Raw genomic sequence first — 17,131 nt, 5'->3', positions numbered from 1 at the left:
TCAACAGCATGGAGCATCTAGTATGTAGAAACAATTGATAATTGAAAAGTGCAACTTATTTGCAAATAAAGTGCAATTTGTGATCACAAAAACAGCATTTAAAAACACAGGCACAGGGTCTGTCTTTCATTTAAGATGGAGCCAAAGGCGTCCAGTGAGATAAGGTCCGACAATTTCAAGTCCTTCTGGAGCGTATTCCAAGCAGAAGGAGCAGCAAGACTAAATGCTCTCTTACCGAACACGGGGAACACACATTTGTAAATTGTTGCAGGAGCACAAGGCATTGTGGCTTTTGATCTTTGTAGATACACACACAAATACATTGGGACCAAGCCAAGAAAACATTTATAAATTAGACATAGCCAATTTGTATGCCTGCGTATACACAGGGATGGCCAGTCAGCTTTGACGTAAAGTCCACAGTGATGAGTGTGTGCAAACCATGCTTCCAGGTCCCAGTTTTCGTTTTCCCTTTCTTAAGCTTTATTCCTGTAAACTCATTATCTCGAGTTTTCAAAACTAATGACAGTGATCAGGCACAGCAATTCTTTGTTTAATTGTACTTCTTCAGACTATATTTTGGGCTTCCTTCCTCTGTGAAATAGGACAGCTCGAGAAAGACAAGAAACTGAGCCAAACCGCCACCCCCCCACCCCCCTACCTTATGTTATTTTGCTAAGCATAAGGCACCATGCAGGTAGTAGCAGTTCTAACTTACCTGATTGACATCATATAACACCTGCTTAACACCGAAAGTTAAATATTTTAATTTGAGCATTCTAACATTCAGTTGAGTTCGGAAGAGTTATGAAGGACCCCTTACCTCGAAACATGGAGGGTCAAACTAAATGTTAGATTTATGGTAAATACAATGGCATTTACTCAAGCCTTGGGTTCAGGGGCGTCATAGTGGGGGGAAAAGGGGGGCTGACTACCTAGGGCCTGAGTGGGGAGGGGGTCCCTTAATGGGCCTGAAATAAATGTATTTTCTAGTACACTTTTCATTTGTTTTGTTATAACTGCAATAAGATAACTAAAATTGTCTGAATAAATAAAGAAACATTCAGAAATCCTTTCTGGAAAAAGGGGAGTATCTGTTTTTAGCTGTCTGTTAGCAGCAGGCAGCTCCTGGGGTGCTTAGTGGACAGCGGCTGCAGAACAGACCGCAAGCCTTGATCAATCAATGTGGATGTGTGAAGTTAAAAACACATTTACAATGGGCTATTAGTGTGATTTAAACAGCTGTCTATGCATACAAATGCTTGTCATTGTCATATTTTCATGGAATCAAGTGTGGCTGAAAATGGCTGGATTAGAGTTAAGGTTATGATTAGGGTTAGGGTTAGGATTAGGATTAGGATTAGGGTTAGGATTAGGGTTGTGATTAGGGTTGTGATTAGGGTTAAGGTTATGATTAGGGTTAGGGTTAGGATTAGGATTAGAGTTAGGATTAGGGTTAGGGTTAGGATTAGGGTTGTGATTAGGGTTAAGGTTAGGGTTAGGGGTAGGGTTATGATTAGGGTTAGGATTAGGGTTAGGGTTAGAACCAGAACTAAATTTAAGCAAACAGAACCAGAACCAAACTCAAGCAATCCCAACCAGAACCGAACCAGAACCGAACCAGAACCGAACCAAAACAGAACTGTACCAGAACCGAACCAGAACCGGAACCAAGCAAACAGAACCTAAACCAAACTCAAGCAAACCGAACCAGAACCGAACCAGAACCGAACCAGAACCGAACCGTACCAGAACCGGAACCAAGCAAACAGAACCTGAACCACACTCAAGCAAACCAAACCAGAACCGAACCAGAACCAAACCAGAACTGAACCAGACCCGAACCAGAACCGTCCAGAACAGAACCGTATCAGAACAGAACCGGAACCGAACCAGAACAGAACCGAACCAGAACCGAACTCAAGCAAACAGAACCAGAACCGAACTCAAGCAAACAGAACCAGAACCAAACTGGAGCAAACAGAACCAGAACCAAACTCATGCAAACAGACTAAACTCAAACAAACATTATTAATGTCCTATGGTTGGCATTGAGAAAAATCAGATGCCTCATTCTGTTACAAAACCATTCTCAGAACCTGAATGGTTAGGGTTAGGGTAGATTTGTGATTAGGGTTAAGGTTAGGGTTAGGATAAAGGTTAGGATTAGGGTTAGGGATAGGATTAGGGTTAGGGTTAGGGTTGTGATTAGGGTTAAGGTTATGATTAGGGTAAGGGTTAGGGTTAGGATTATGGTTAGGATTAGGGTTAGGGTGAGGATAAGGGTTAGGGTTAGGGTTAGGATTATGGTTAGGATTAGGGTTAGGGTGAGGATAAGGGTTAGGGTTAGGATTAGGGTTATGGTTAGGATAAGAATTAGGTTTAGGGTTGGGATTAGGGTTAAGGTTATACTTAGGGTTAGGATTAGTGTTTAGTTGTAACCCTTAGTTCCTGTCCATATGTGTAAACCGATAGACAACCTGAGGAGCATGTGAAGGGAACACGCTGAAACTGCTGCGTTGAAACAACTGAACTACCTGAAGTTATCTGTAAGCTAGAAAGCAAAGACACCGTGTGAAAGGCAGAGCTCGTCTGTCTTTCTTCATCTGCATGAAGGTAAACCTTTCAAATAAGCTTCTCTAGTTCACCATGCATTACTTGTTTACGTGTCATTGAATTGAATCAAATTAACTCTATGTAAATTTAGGACGCACTTGGGTAGTAACAGCTGTAGGCCTATATTTAGAAATTTGCATAGCGTGTATTTCAACACATTTGTTTACATTTATTCACAGGTTATATGCCTTGGTAGTTTATTTTGTCAGCCAAGTCCCCGCTGGTTTATTTGGCATTGTGAAGTTAGTAAAAATCTGAGCTGCAGATAGCATGGTAGTTTAGTTGGCTTGAGTTAAAGAGATTAAGTTGATCACGTGGTCATTAAAGCTCTTGATATTTTTAGATTTGGGGTTGATCACCAAACAATAAAAACATTGACAGATAACTTACACTTTTATTCACACTTTTATTTACACTGTTGGAACATAAAAAATAAACAAAAAAAGGTCATACTGAACATCAAAGAAACATCGAATATACTGTATATCCAGGCCTGAATTCCATGTTCTATATACAGTGCAAAAACAAATATACAGTCAAGGCCAGATCAATTAAAAAATTAAAAAGTAGTGCAATAATTTGATTAGACAAAATTATCAGATTTGATAAAGATTCATATATTTGATTAGAGGAAAAATATGACAAACGTCAACAATTTTCATCAAACAAACAAACAAACAAACAAACAAACAGAGTATAAAAAGACACGTCTCATCACCTTTACTAAACGTTTAAAGCAGAAATGCTTTATCACAGTATCACACCGAGAGTCCATTAAGTAATTTAAAAACCAGCAAAGGCTGCTGTTATTGAATTCCCTCTCACAGGCTTGTCTCCCAAAACAGAAAATCAACTTATCTATCTCTGATAGAGTATCTAAATAACAAAGTATAACACCGATCCGTGCTACCTTTTCTTTGGTACATTAGCTGTATTTCTTGTGGAAATCCTTTTTTTAAAAGGCATCCAGATTACAATTTGCTTCATCAGCACATTTCTAAAAACTAACAACATACAGTTTATCATTCAACCACAACAGGACCAGTTTTGTATAAACAAAATGACAATGTGTCACATACAGCACCTGTCTGTGTTAATAAATCACTAGCTTATGATAAGTTTATAAGTCCCTACAAAGTACTTGTAAACACAAATTAACTTTATTGGTGTTTTTCTTTTTTAAGAAGTCACTGAAGAAGTTAAAAGGAAGGCAGTGATTCCAAGTGATGATCATCCCAAAAATAATTGGAAGTCAAAAGGAGTTCGATTTCCTGAAACCTTGACGTATCACATACTCTCAGTAAGTTTCAGGATATCTTCATGTTCTTGAATGATTTCACAGCGGTTCAATGACAGGGATCAAAGGGGTATTTGGAGACACCTCCATGAAGCTCCACCTCTGATTCAGACCAAGCGAGGATATCTCCTCTTAGGTGGCTGCCGCAGGAGGCCAGGCTGTAGATGTCACTGGCACTGAGGACATGTGACCACATGTGCAGTTCTGACATCTCCCCAACAAATGACTGAGTGGCATCAAAACGGCCTCCCAGAGTGTCCTGGAGACGAGAAACAAAGAAACATATACAGGTGAACAAATGGGTTACTCATAGGCTCAACATTTTTAATATATGATTATAATATATATATATATATGTTATTATTATATATATTATATCCTCATCTCATCCCGTACTGACTCTGATTGCTGATGACATTATAATGCATATTACATTGTATTATATAATTATCTTGCTATATTATATTATGTTATATTACATTATTATTGTTTATTATAACTCACGGTCATATTACATACCCAAATTTATTTATTGCTTAATCTGTCATTACCAACTATAATCACACCCTGTCAACCTGTCACTACTGAATCATTTTTAATACTGCCTGTAATTACTGCTTTTTAATCTAAATTCCATTTGTAACATTGTATATATCTAAATTGTATTCTATATTTATTCATCTATTTTTATTTTTACTTATTTTACTTTACTTATTGAAACTTCTTCTTGATTGTATTTATGTCTTGGCTGCTGTAACAACTGAATTCCCCCCCGGGGATCAATAAAGTAATATCTTATTTTATCTTATATTTTGATATAGAAGATATTGTTAGATGATATATGAAACAACTAATATGTAGGAATCACAGCTCAGGTGGAATATTATCTCAATTTAGTGGAGCCAAGTTTGGATAAAGTTTGACTATATTTAGCTCACATGACTTTTTTAGGAGTATTTGCATATTTTCTTCTTTACCTGTTCCTGTCCCAGGATGAAGACACCTCCAGGTTTAATGGGATGCCAGGGGGAAAGATTCATCCCAGACCCCCTTTGCACTCCATCCTGATACACCTCCCACTGTCCATCCCTTGTTGTCCAGGTTACACAAACACTGTGCCACTTCCCATCACCCAGGGTCAGAGGGAGCGTCACAGCCTGTGGATAGGATGGGAAATTGGTGAGAAGCAGGAAAAAGCGCAGATATCTTGGTGAGTTCGGCTCAGCTTACAGTGCTGCAGAGTTTACGTTTGTCTCCCTCACCTTGTCATTGATAAGCAGCTCCATGGGGTTGTTCCCCCACTCGATCAGCACCAGTTCATTGGCCTGTCCAGGTGCAGAGTAAGAAAAGGGCGTCCCCAGGCTGGGCCCAACACCGGCCTTGATCCAAAGACACAAAGTCAAAGCAAAGATTTCCTGCAGTAGAGTCTTCTTCATCCGCCCGTACATATAGTTGGTTCTCATGGGGAAGCTGATCTGGAAGGCATCAGGACTCTTGATTTGCTTCCTGCTGGAACCTGTTTTGAGAGGAAAATATATTTTGCCATAATTAGTCTCACTTTAAGTGTTCCATGTGGTGACTGTTCTGATCTGCAGCTTTCAGTTGTACCAAATAAGCTTCCAAAACAGAACCATTTATTACTCCTCATGAAATTACATTGGAAATGTTCAGACCAGTCACCTCTCAGCTGGCTTAGAAAAACTATATTCACTGTACAGTTAGTGTTTCTATGCACCTATATAAATTCAGTTTCCTTATTTAGCCCCATAAACATTTGTGTTTTAACCCTCCTGTTATGTTACGGGTCAAATTGACCCTTTTTTTTGGTCTATTTTAGGCAATATATGCCTTCCAAACCAGCTAAATGCAGCATAAAAATCTGAGCAGCATGTGACAGAAGAGGTGTTGTGTTGATTTATCAACATCACTCCATAAAAAAAAAATTCGAAATTTAAAATAAAATGAACAAAAAATCTATGTCTTATAAAACTGTTGTATCTATATTTAGGGCTTTCCAATGTACATTAAAACAAGTTTTAACATGAATTTTAATGATAAATGAGTGAGTTATCCCCATTGAACCATGATCTGTGAGATTTAAAGAACACCAATGGACCAAATCTTGATTTAAATGGTTAGTAATGGAGTTAAAAAGTAGATTTAAAACTCTGATTGGGATTTTTTGGGGTTCTGACACTTTTGGATAATTGAATATGGCCCGGGTCAAATTGACCCAGGAACATTATTACTGTTCCAGAGAAACGAACATAACAGGAGGGTTAAAAATAATTGTACTTTATAAATGGTAGTAGAAAAAAATATGTGTGTGGTCCATGTTGTAGCTCCTCTTAAGTTTTTATCCTCAGGTTGTTTTGTTAAAGGCTGGTTCCAAATTCAAGACTGAACCTTGATACTACGTTACTTGTTCTTTAATACAAATTTAGGATGATTTTGATTGAACAAAAACATAAATTGGTAGCAAGAAGTTACCACCCAAAATAGAAGATGGCTTAAAAGTGTGAGAAAAAATGGAACAAAAAGGTTTTCTGTTTGAGTTACGTCCTACAAACTGACATCTGTGTTTCCCATTGCAATTTATGTAGCTTCAGTATATGCATGTTACACTTAAACCAAAGTTTATTAGTGAGTGGTAACTTGATGTGATTCATCATTCATAAATGCATATTTTAAAGTTGCTTCAGTAGTTTTGTACCTGCGAGGTGAAGCTGGTTGAGCATCGTTTCCAGTTTGTTTGCTTGGAAGCCATTACGTGAGCCTGGTACTCTGTATGCCGTGTGTGAAAGGTAACTGTGACTGCTTGCTTCATTATTGTGGTGCTCAACATCATCATCATCTTCGTGGTGGCCATCATCAGAGCCATCATGGTCATCATGGTCCTCATGGTGCTCATGGTCCTCATGGCCGTAATGGTCACCATCTGTGTCGTGATGGTCATGGCTGTGGCTGTCATCGTGATGGTCATGGCTGTGGCTGTCATCGTGATGATCAATGTCGTCCCCACTGTCACTGTGACCGCTGTCGTTATGGTCGTTCTTGTGGTCATTAGGGTGTCCATTGTTATCATGGTGATCATCGTCATCATCATGGTGGTCTCCGTCACCTTTGTGGGTGCTGTCATCGTAGTTGTGGTGGGAGTTTGAGCTGCTGAGGGAAGCAGTGCCGTGATGCAGCTGCTGCTCCAGAGCGTTGATCTTCCTCTGGAGCAGCTCCTTGAGAGAGCTGGAGTACGTGATGGATGTGTTCCTCTTCTGCCATGGGAAAGAAAAAAACAGGTTAGGTCATGATGACAATGAGTATCTCTTGTCCCCCCCTGTGCTTCCTGTTTAGGAGCATTAACTCCAAACGGCCCAAAGGAATCATTGGAGCATCTGCTAACCTGTCATTTATAAGCCTTAGAGAGCCTTAGTGTGTGTTTCAGTTTATTTTCCTTCTATTTTAACCATGATAGATACAGCAGTCAGGTGTGCTGTTAGTCTGAACGTCTTCCTGTCTCTGCCTCTGCTTCTCTACCTCACAGGTAATCCAGGCTTTGTTCTGGTGCGTGCCCTGATTACCAGTCTGTCAAGGGAGATCACAATAATTACTGCTGATGTTAGACTTGTGCAGCACTCCCCCAATGCACCATACACTCAGCTGCGTCTGACATCTGTCTGTGATGATGACCCAAAGAGGAAAGAGCAGATAAATGTGCATGCATGGACCTACTAAAAGAAAAAAGGACTAACGCACTCAATTTGATGAGCTTCTAGCAACATTTTAACCTTATTAACAGTTTCTTACATCAGTGACGTCCAATTCTGAGCCAATTGCTGCTCTGAGGGTGTCCACTTAGGGACATCAAAGTGGTTCTTAGTAGTGAGAGGCTTTGTGGGATTAAGTATCTCATTGTTAACTTGAGTTCTTAGCCAAGTACTACTTTGAGACACTGATGACAGCAGCATTAATGTGTTTAAATGAGGAAAAGCCACAAGGGGCAAGTGCCACATCACAAGCCTCCCACTTCCGACATAGCCTCAGCCGATTTTCCTCTTTATGTTCTCCTCTTTAATTTCCATCAACTGGTTTTTATTTAAATGACACCAAATCACAAAAAAAGTTATCTCATTGCACTTTACATATAGAGCAGGTCTGGACTCATTTATAAATATTATTGTTTACAAAAATCTAATTTAATCCACCAAAAAGGGAAGTACTTGGTAAGGAAAACTTCCCCTTCAATGGGCAGACACTTCCAGCTGTCTTCAGTCCTCTCTAAAGTGATCTCATTGCTTGTGGAGAAAGTTTTGTCCTTCAGATGCTCACCTGCAGGTTTTCCAGCCTCTCTTTCAGCGCCTGCAGCATCCTCTCCATGTGCTCAGGTGAAGATGTGATGTCCCCTGTTGCTGGATGTTTATCCTTCCCCTGGTTGCCACTGCTGTGCCCTCCATCAAATTGGTGCCCCACAGCAGAGGGGTGCAGTGGTGAGTCCGGAATGAGGTTACTGTTTCCATGGTGAGTCTGGTGGTTGCTATAGTGCCCGTTGTCTGCATACGTGTGGTGGCCAGTCAGCCCTACATGCTGGGAGTGCGAGGCTGTTCCATGATGCTCGTCATGATGCGTTGGGCCCCGTGTGAGGCCCTCACACAGGGCAAGCTTGGCCGTCAGCTCCCTGATGGTCTCCCTCTGGTCCAGGATGGTCTCTTTCTGCTGGACCAGGCTCTCCCTGAGGTGGAGGATGGTGGCTTTGGCTTCCTCGCTCGCCCCCCACCAGCCAGCGGGAGGTGCACTTTGATGGCCTGGTCCGCTGGACCCTGCAGCCCCCACGCTTGGACCCGCCGCTGGGGAACAGGCAGGGTCTGCGTCCACAGGGACAGGAGTGCAAATAAAGCGTGGGTGGGCTCCAAAGTCATAGTCAGGCCCTGAAGTGGCAGACGCAGGGCAGAGGAGGATGGGGAGCAAAGAAATACAGACAGGAACAAGGAGCAGGTGTAGAGACCAATAGTTCCTCATGATCTTCATCCCAAGTTCAGCCAGTTAGACTAAGGAGCTTGGCTTTACTTCAAACTGTGAGAGGCCAACTGATGCAGAGGCTGTGTTGACTTCTGTGTTGTTGTACAAGAGACATCAGGGAGCACGTGAACAAAAATATTTTCCGCCAAGCAGTTAGATGAATTTGTGTCCTCTTTGTAGGATGTCTCTCTCTCTTTGTCTCTTCCTGCACTGAGGTCTGTAAAACAAAAACATGACATGATGAATTAATTTTTTGGGTGGTGTCCACACAGTTTGTTGCTCTTGTATAGGTATATATCTTGCTCACTGATATTAGACAAATAACACATTTATTCCCGTCTGACAAAACACTACTGACCCCAGGCCTAAGCTGTACTTGAGGCTGGATGAGCGCCTCAGGGTGACACTTCTGACCTTCACAAGCTTTACTTTGTCTGACCAGTAACTTTGTGTGGTGTACGCATGTGCCAGAAGAACCAGAGCATGTCCAGACAAGGATTAGTCCAAATCAGAGTTGTGACATCCTGACCACTCCAGCCAACAAGACTTTAGTCTGTAACTTAAGCTTCAGAGTTAAGGTTAGAGTAAAGGGCTGATTTTTGGTGCATAAAGCAAACACACAAATCTTTGGTTAAAAAACAGAACAGTTGTATTAGTCTTTGACCTTCTGAATGATAGTGAAAAAACTGTGAATTGTCCTCAAGTTAAAAATCTGGATCATAAATGATGCTCAACCCATTCAACATATATATATATTTGATTCTCTCTGTCTATATCATAAAGGCTTGCTGACCCCTCTGAACACTTTAACATGTCCTTTATTATACAGGGTCGGCATTTAGAAATGGCAAACATGTGAGGTGGCTGCTAAACCTCCTGACCACCTGTTGCTTGCAGTGACCAGCCTTTAAAATGTGTGTGTATGTGTCTTTGTGTCTGTGTTTCTGCTAGAAGTTCATACAATATTTACTGTATTTAATCAATAATATAACAGAGTGATGAAACACATAGAAGTACTGTTGCATGACAAAGTTCATGTCAGCGTTCAATGAAATCTCGAAAGCAAAAATGACTTATTGAGCCACAGAAACTGGAAGAGGAATATTTTCCTTTTCAAGAATATTTTCCATAATCGTGTCCTTTGCATTTTAAATGATCATTACAACGTTAGAACTTCAACACGGTCTGTCTCTGCAGCACCAGTTGTGTTTACTGGGATTACTGGAGAGACAGATGGTCGAGGCACAAAAGCATGTCACACCCAATCCCCACAGTTTAGCCCTAAGTTTATTACCACCCACAGGTCACTCAATTAACCTAATTGCAAGCAGTTTGTTGGCTACCTTAGCCAGAGATAAGTGGGCTTCTTGTGTGAATGTGTGTGTGTGTATGTGTGTGGTAATCCATGTTGAACATCGGGTTCAGCACCATCCCTGCACCATATGGTCAAGGTGGATAATTAAGTAGTACGATTAGTCCCCAATTAAAAACTGACAACTGAAGTTAAACGTTTGATTAAAAGGCAGTTGACACTAGCAAAATAAAAAGCTCTTTATTTGCAAACAGAGACAAAGAAAGGATGGCATTAAATCTTTTATCATCCCAGTGCATTACAAGATCATGTCAGCTTCATTTTGTAGGCCAGTGGTTCTTCTGTCTGAGGCTCAAAGCTTAAGAAAAGTTGTCTGTTCGAATCACTCGCTGTCTTCTTACACTATCATCTGTCTCAAGTTTATCCGTTGACTGCATGCTGATAGATATGTGTTAACAAAAATCAATTCAATGACAAAAACAGGTTTAACTTGATGTCCTTTGTAATCAATTTAGATGTGTTTTCTTGATTGTTTATTTTAAGGCTAGTTGTATTCTGCATGATCTTCACCGCATTTTCCCCCAAATATCACACATTGGTAACAAAAACTGTTGAACACTACATTTAAAAGTTTGTCAATCTAACTTGTTGAATTGATTTGAAAAACGATTTGCGACAAACCAAGTGAGGACTCATTTTCAGTGTAATTCTGTTTGGGATCACTTCATTTCACTTGAACTGGAAAGAACAACATTTTGAGAAATTACCACAAAAATCTACCTCCAGTTTCAAACACTTCTGAAAAAAGGTCCAGAATAATGTCCATGCAACAATCCATCATCCCTCTGACTTTGAGAAAAATGTTTTCAAAGTTCCGTCACACATGCTAGACAGCTGCATCATCTCTAAACTACCTTGAGTTCCTGCAAAGTCACATGCAAGTAAAGAAGAAAAGAAAAATCATTCCCCGAAACATGTTTCCAGCTTTCTCTGCATGTTGTGCAGTTTGAGCTTTTGGAACACAAAGCATAAGAAGTTTAATGTCAGCTTTAAGTCATCAAATAGTTCTCATTCAGTATCTTTTTAGATGATAACATCTGAAGAGTTAATTAGCAAAAACAAGATAACTCACTTTTAAACATTTTTCTATTACTAGCTTTAGGTATCTTCAATCAATTGAAGTTGAGTGGCTTTGACTAAGTCACTAATTACTAATCAGAGGTATCTTAAAAATGTAACTTTATTAAAAATCTATATTAAAAATAAAATATAAAAACGTAGATATCTGTTTTTGCAAATTAACTCTATTCTCTAAATAATCTTACTAAACTGTTGCTCACTGTTACTGTGATGCTTTTCTTCCTCAAACTGACTGCAAAGGCACATGTGGCTCTCTTCTTGGTCTTTTTGAAACATTGAACTGATGCTAAACAACAACAACAACAACAACAACAGACAGCTATTAAAAGAAAATAGGAAATACAGTTCTTACCTTGCTGTCCTTGTGAGTGCAGCCTGCGTCCACTCTGAACTTGAAGTGAGTTAGTCTCCTTCACACACTGATGAGATTGAGAGAGATTTAGCTGAACACTTCTGTCCCTCCTTCATTGTCCCTTCTTCTGTCCCCTCCCCTTCATCAGCTCTCAACCACACCTCTTTTCCTGTCCAGCTGCCTTTAACTTTGTCTCACCTCACTAAAACTCCACTATCTTTATTTATACTGTGGAAATCTTCTGATCTTAGAGATGAGGTGCTGGTGCATACAAAGTTTAGTTTTTAAAAAATTGATCACTAATTGATTCTCTTCTCCACCAGGAAGAGATGGCTGGCTCAGCACCTCCGGTACGACGTCACACAGCTCACCTAGATCTCTACATGTGAGTAATTGGCCTGATTAGCGCCGTGTCTCTCTTCCCTGTTTGAACGACAGCCAGAGCAGCAGTGGCGGGACAGCAGATGGTTCCTTTGAGGTCACAGGAAATCACATCGCACACTAACAATGGAGTGGGCATGTTGGTGCAGGATCAGGCACATATACTTACACATCAACATTAGGTAACAGGTTCAGACACACTGGCATATGTCGGCCTCTAACATTATACTCTGTCAGAACTGCGTGTACCTGATTTGAACCTTATTACTGTCTACTTGTACCCCCTGGTTTGGCAGAATAATAAGTGATACAATGTAGGACATGGTGATGGATAAGTGATGGGATAATACAAATAGTCATGTTTTGTTTTTAACATGTTACAGTTATTTCTTTAAGTTTAAATTTGACAAACGACTGGCAGTTCTTCCCTTTCCAGTCAGACTGAATTCCAGTCAGCTATAAGCACACTCAGACACTTGACCTAACCAGTCTGGTTACAATATTGGGCAAAAGACGGTCAACAGGTGAGGGATCAAAGTTAATTCCCTGACTCTGAGTCACACTGTGTCTCCCTCGTTACATCTTAGCGTAGTCTTTCAGTTTTTTCATTTCTTCACATGATGTCCTATTTCTTGATGAATCGTTGTTCTCAAAAAAGTTACCAAAAAGTTGATAATAGTAATAGTTATTTGAGCTAGTTATTGATAACATTTTTGTACAGTGGTTCCATATAAAAAAATAATAATAATAAAAAAATAATAATAATAAAAATAACAATAATTTTTTTTTAAAAATAAAATAAAATAAAATAAATAAATAAATAAATAAATAAATAAATAAATAAATAAATAAATAAATAAATAAATAAATAAATAATAATAATAATAATAGATTTGATTTGGAGGCGTCTTTCATGTCACCCAAGGTCACCTTACAGGGAATAAAATAAAAAAAGATTTATCATTAAAACATCTTTAAAACAAACAGACTAAATGATGATATAAAATAAAAATAAGGAATAAAATAAAAACTACTGAAGTGCACAGAGTTCAGTTATGTGCTAAATTGAAAAGGTGGGGTTTGAGCTGGGATTTGAATGATGTTATAGAGTCTGACTGTCCTATGTGTGAGGGGGGGAGTTTCAGAGTCTGGGTGCTTAGCAGCTGAAGGCTTGGGCACCCATGGTACTGAGGCGTGACGTTGGTATGGTTAGCAGTCCAGCAGAGGTTGAGCGGAGGGAGTGGGAGGGTATGTGAGTCATGAAGGAGGTCACAGGGGTAAGTGGGGGCCAGGTTGTGGATAGCTTTATAGGTGAGGAGAAGGTTTTTGTAGTGGATGTGGTATTGTACAGGGAGCCAGTGAAGTTGGATGAGAACAGGAGTGATGTGGTCAAATAAAGAAAGATTGGTGGTTATTTGATATATTTATAAATACAACTTTAATTTTAATGGCAAGTTTGTAACAACATGAAAACTCAAACTTTGTGACACCTCTCGTGTCTTTGGATTTCCCTGAAATAATTTAAACCTTTCTCTGACTCCATCTTGTTTTTCGTGTGTTTAATCAGATAAGCTTAAAATGGATGAACTTCATCAGTAAACTTGCAGAAGAGAAAAGACTTAAAATGTATTTGTACTCAAAGAACACTTTTAGCTATACTTTGAACAGCTTAACCCTTCTTTTAGTTGTTAATTTATGTCTTCCATAAAGGAATTCTTCTTCTAGAGAGCACTGAACCTCTGTAATCTTTGCTCCACCATTGCTGGGCCAGTTTAACTGCTATATGGTACTTCTGAGTAAGAAGTGAAGCTTATCTTCCAAGGAAGGCAGGGTCAGAGAGGGTCAGATGACCACTGTCTTCCTTTATACAGATCTGGATACAGAATGCTGCTGATGAATAATCAGCCACATGGTCTGTCTCAAGGTAACTTAAGCATGAGTGGAAGCTCTTCAAAACTGAGGTGACTTCATGCAGAGAACATCTTTGATATTGGTCATGTCGGTTATCCTTGACCAAGCTTAAATAGTCATCCTCACCATGGGCATCCTTCTTCCAATGATGAGTTAAAGCTGCTGTGAGGAACTTTTGATTTATATCAATTTTGGCGCCCCATTGTGGACAAAGTGATACCTCTTATCTCTTGTTCTGTACATGCAAAAGTAGTGTTTTCAACAAAAACCTCACCCTGCTGAATCTAAACAGCCAGATTTATCACTCAATGTGATTATTTGCAATGAAAACAGCCGAAAAGGTTGTTTCTAAAGCCAAATGTCAATCATGTGGTCTGACACCTAACCCCTCTCAGTGGTTTAAGGCATTAAAAATGTCAACAGAGAAGGTATCAGTGTTGTTGTTTATGGTTTTGTTTGCTTTTGAAGGTCATAAAGAGGCATCAGTGTTGGTTTCAGTCTGTTTTTCAGTTGGTGAAAAACTCCTCATAGTGCCTTTAACCAGATAAATTTTACATCTATTATCAAACTTTGACAACTGTCTTTGCTTCCTTGGCGGGACTTCCTGTCAGTTTTTGTCACACATTAGGACAGAGCTTTCAGAAAAAACATTACGTAAAGATCACCTGTGTGATCTATTTTCAGGTAACCACATTTCAGTGACTGCTTTAATCTGCTTTAATGATGTGTCCAATGAAGTCTGCGTGACAGCTAGGCAGATTCACAGATTGGAGAGGTGTGTGCATGACTCATGTTTATTGTTCAGGTCAGTGCGAGCCAAGTTCTACTGTCTTTCAATCTTCTTATCTGAAGCAAATTAGGCCTGGAGGAAGTGAAGCGTCACAAACAGCTTTACGGATCAGGTTCAGGGAAACAAGACCACAGTCGATGCAATTGTTCCCTGTGCACTGAAGAAAATGACCCGGAACCCAACAAAGCTTGGCTTACTGGTCTGTCATGGCTGTCAAACTGGAGGCTGCTAGGATGATGGACAGAGATGACGTCACATCTTCTAGACGGAGAGATGACCGACCCAGCGTGAGACAGCCTGCTTCTGCTAAGTAAATACATTTTGTCTCTTTTTTAAAATTTGGATCTTTCTAATTTTCCAGTAATGGGATTGGAGAGGCAGTATGAGGTAACATCTGAACAGGGGACACACCTGATGGGGGAGGATTTATATTAGAGCTGAACTTAAAAATGTATTCACTGGCTCTTTTTCAAATGTAATCTGTTTGTCAACATTTTATTTAATTGTATTTAAAGTTGAATTGTGGATTGTGAGCATGAGTTTGCCTCCAGCCTGTTTTGGTCTTAGAGCTGCAGAATGAAGGTGTGTTACTCTGCAGCTACCCGGTCTCAAGCTAAGGAAATGCTGCAGGAAAGTGATGTCACACTTTCGCCACCTCTTGGGAAAAACCTGCTACTGCACCACAACTGCTTCAGTCAGAAACCTAAACTTCCTGCTAGCAGTGATACAGAAAGTATCAATTTATTTACTGTAGTTTAAGTTTGTAATAAATTAGGATTACTAATTAATTTTGAAATAGATTTTATTAACTGAAGTTGATCCTTAAATACTGAAATCAATGTTTTGTCCAAACCCCAACATTTCCAAAAATCAATTCAAGCAATGGTAGTGGGAGCAGGAAATAATTACCCTTTAAGTTGAAACAATTGTATTTGGTTTGATAAATATTATTATATTATTTTCTACGGTGGCCCTGAGGGACAAAACAAATTTACAAAAGATGAAACACTTTTACAAAGTTGGAGACAAATTTACATTTTGGAAAACATTTTTACATTTTATAAAACAAAATTACATCAGCAAAACACTTTTACCAAGAACAAAACAAATTTACATTTAAGGAAACAAATTTACAAAAGATGAAACACTTTTACCATTTCTGAAACAAATTAACATTTCATTTTTACAGAAAGGGAATGTACCAAACACCGGAAGTGATCCGTAAGTGATGGAGAGAAACCAAACGGAGATGGACATGGTTTACATATTAGGACATCTTCAGGTCTCAGAGAGAGGTGTCAGACCTCAGGTGAAAAAGCATCATGTCTCTTGAAAAGCTCCGTCATATCTCCGCAAAACCTTCATCATGTGTCAGAATTCAGATGAAACGGCCTCAGACCACATAGCCTCAGTCTAAATGGAGTCAGGCTAAAAGGAGTCAGACTTAATGATAAAAGTGTTTCATCTTTTGTAAAAAAAATGTATGTCCTTCAGGGCCACCGTAATATTTAGATGCAGTTTTCTAAGTTGTAAGTGTTTAAATTACAGAGAAAAAAATATATTTCATCAGCACTTTGAGTGTGTTGTACAAAAACCTCAATATCCTGTGGTGCTGTGAACTAAAGCATTGAGATTGATAAAGGGGCACAATATATATAAACTACTCAAGTACATAACATATTCATCAAGTTTGTATCCATACTGAATGCAGTCAGTTACATGTCATCACTGCATGCAGGCAATAAATCAATGTATTAGGTCATCTTTAGCCAACAGCCATCACAGGGCTGTTGGCCTGTTCTGGTGTTCTCGTGCCCTCTAGTGTTCAAAACGGACAAATGCAGCTTTATAGCCACTTAAAATAGGCTATCAAAATGAAGGCAAAGTAGTGTGGAAAAGCATAATGTCAGATTTACATCATATTTCCAACATACTTCAGACTTTCAGTTTCAGTGTCAATATAATGTTAGAATACATTCCAATAAAATGGAGCTGTTATATGTGGGATAATTTACCATAGTTTACTGAAGAGTTCATCTTATTTTAATTCCTTATTGTTTTACAAATCAGAATTTTCTTAAGCTCTGAGGAACAACATTTTGAGGACTTGGTTATTAAAACAAATGTTTTCTGGTCTGATATTTTTGAGTGGTGGTGGTTGTGAAGGAGTTCTCATAACCTCCAGAATCTTGTTTACAGCCACACAAAAGATACTTTAAACTTGTACTTGACTAATATATTTCATATGATGGTAGGGTTGCCACATTTTAAAAATACCCAGTAAAAAATATAGCACTAGAAGATGTTTAAAATGTACACGGG

General features: G+C 39.2%; 2 protein-coding genes across 2 annotated transcripts in view; one reads left to right on the top strand and one right to left on the bottom strand.

The window, feature by feature from the left end:
• Positions 1–3,757: 3,757 nt before the first annotated feature.
• LOC117823030 (neuronal pentraxin-1) lies at positions 3,758–11,830 on the bottom strand. The gene is made up of 6 exons (XM_034698056.1): positions 11,728–11,830; positions 8,237–9,140; positions 6,627–7,182; positions 5,176–5,429; positions 4,891–5,070; positions 3,758–4,172 (listed from the first exon to the last, which is right to left on the bottom strand). The coding sequence occupies exons 2-6, from the start codon at positions 8,930–8,932 to the stop codon at positions 3,963–3,965; spliced, it is 1,896 nt and encodes a 631-aa protein (XP_034553947.1). The 5' UTR covers positions 8,933–9,140; positions 11,728–11,830; the 3' UTR covers positions 3,758–3,962.
• Positions 4,993–17,131, top strand: part of zgc:158689 (uncharacterized protein LOC791177 homolog) — a 30,545-nt gene continuing 18,406 nt past the window's right edge. Inside the window, exons 1-2 of the mRNA XM_034698054.1 lie at positions 4,993–5,123; positions 12,051–12,112. Of these exons, the coding sequence (XP_034553945.1) occupies positions 12,057–12,112 (56 nt within the window). The 5' untranslated portion in view covers positions 4,993–5,123; positions 12,051–12,056. The remainder of the gene's footprint in view (positions 5,124–12,050; positions 12,113–17,131) is intronic.

Source organism: Notolabrus celidotus, chromosome 12, assembly GCF_009762535.1.
Source record: "Notolabrus celidotus isolate fNotCel1 chromosome 12, fNotCel1.pri, whole genome shotgun sequence".
NCBI classification, from domain to species: Eukaryota; Metazoa; Chordata; class Actinopteri; order Labriformes; family Labridae; genus Notolabrus; species Notolabrus celidotus.
This window is presented reverse-complemented; position numbering and strand designations above follow the sequence as displayed.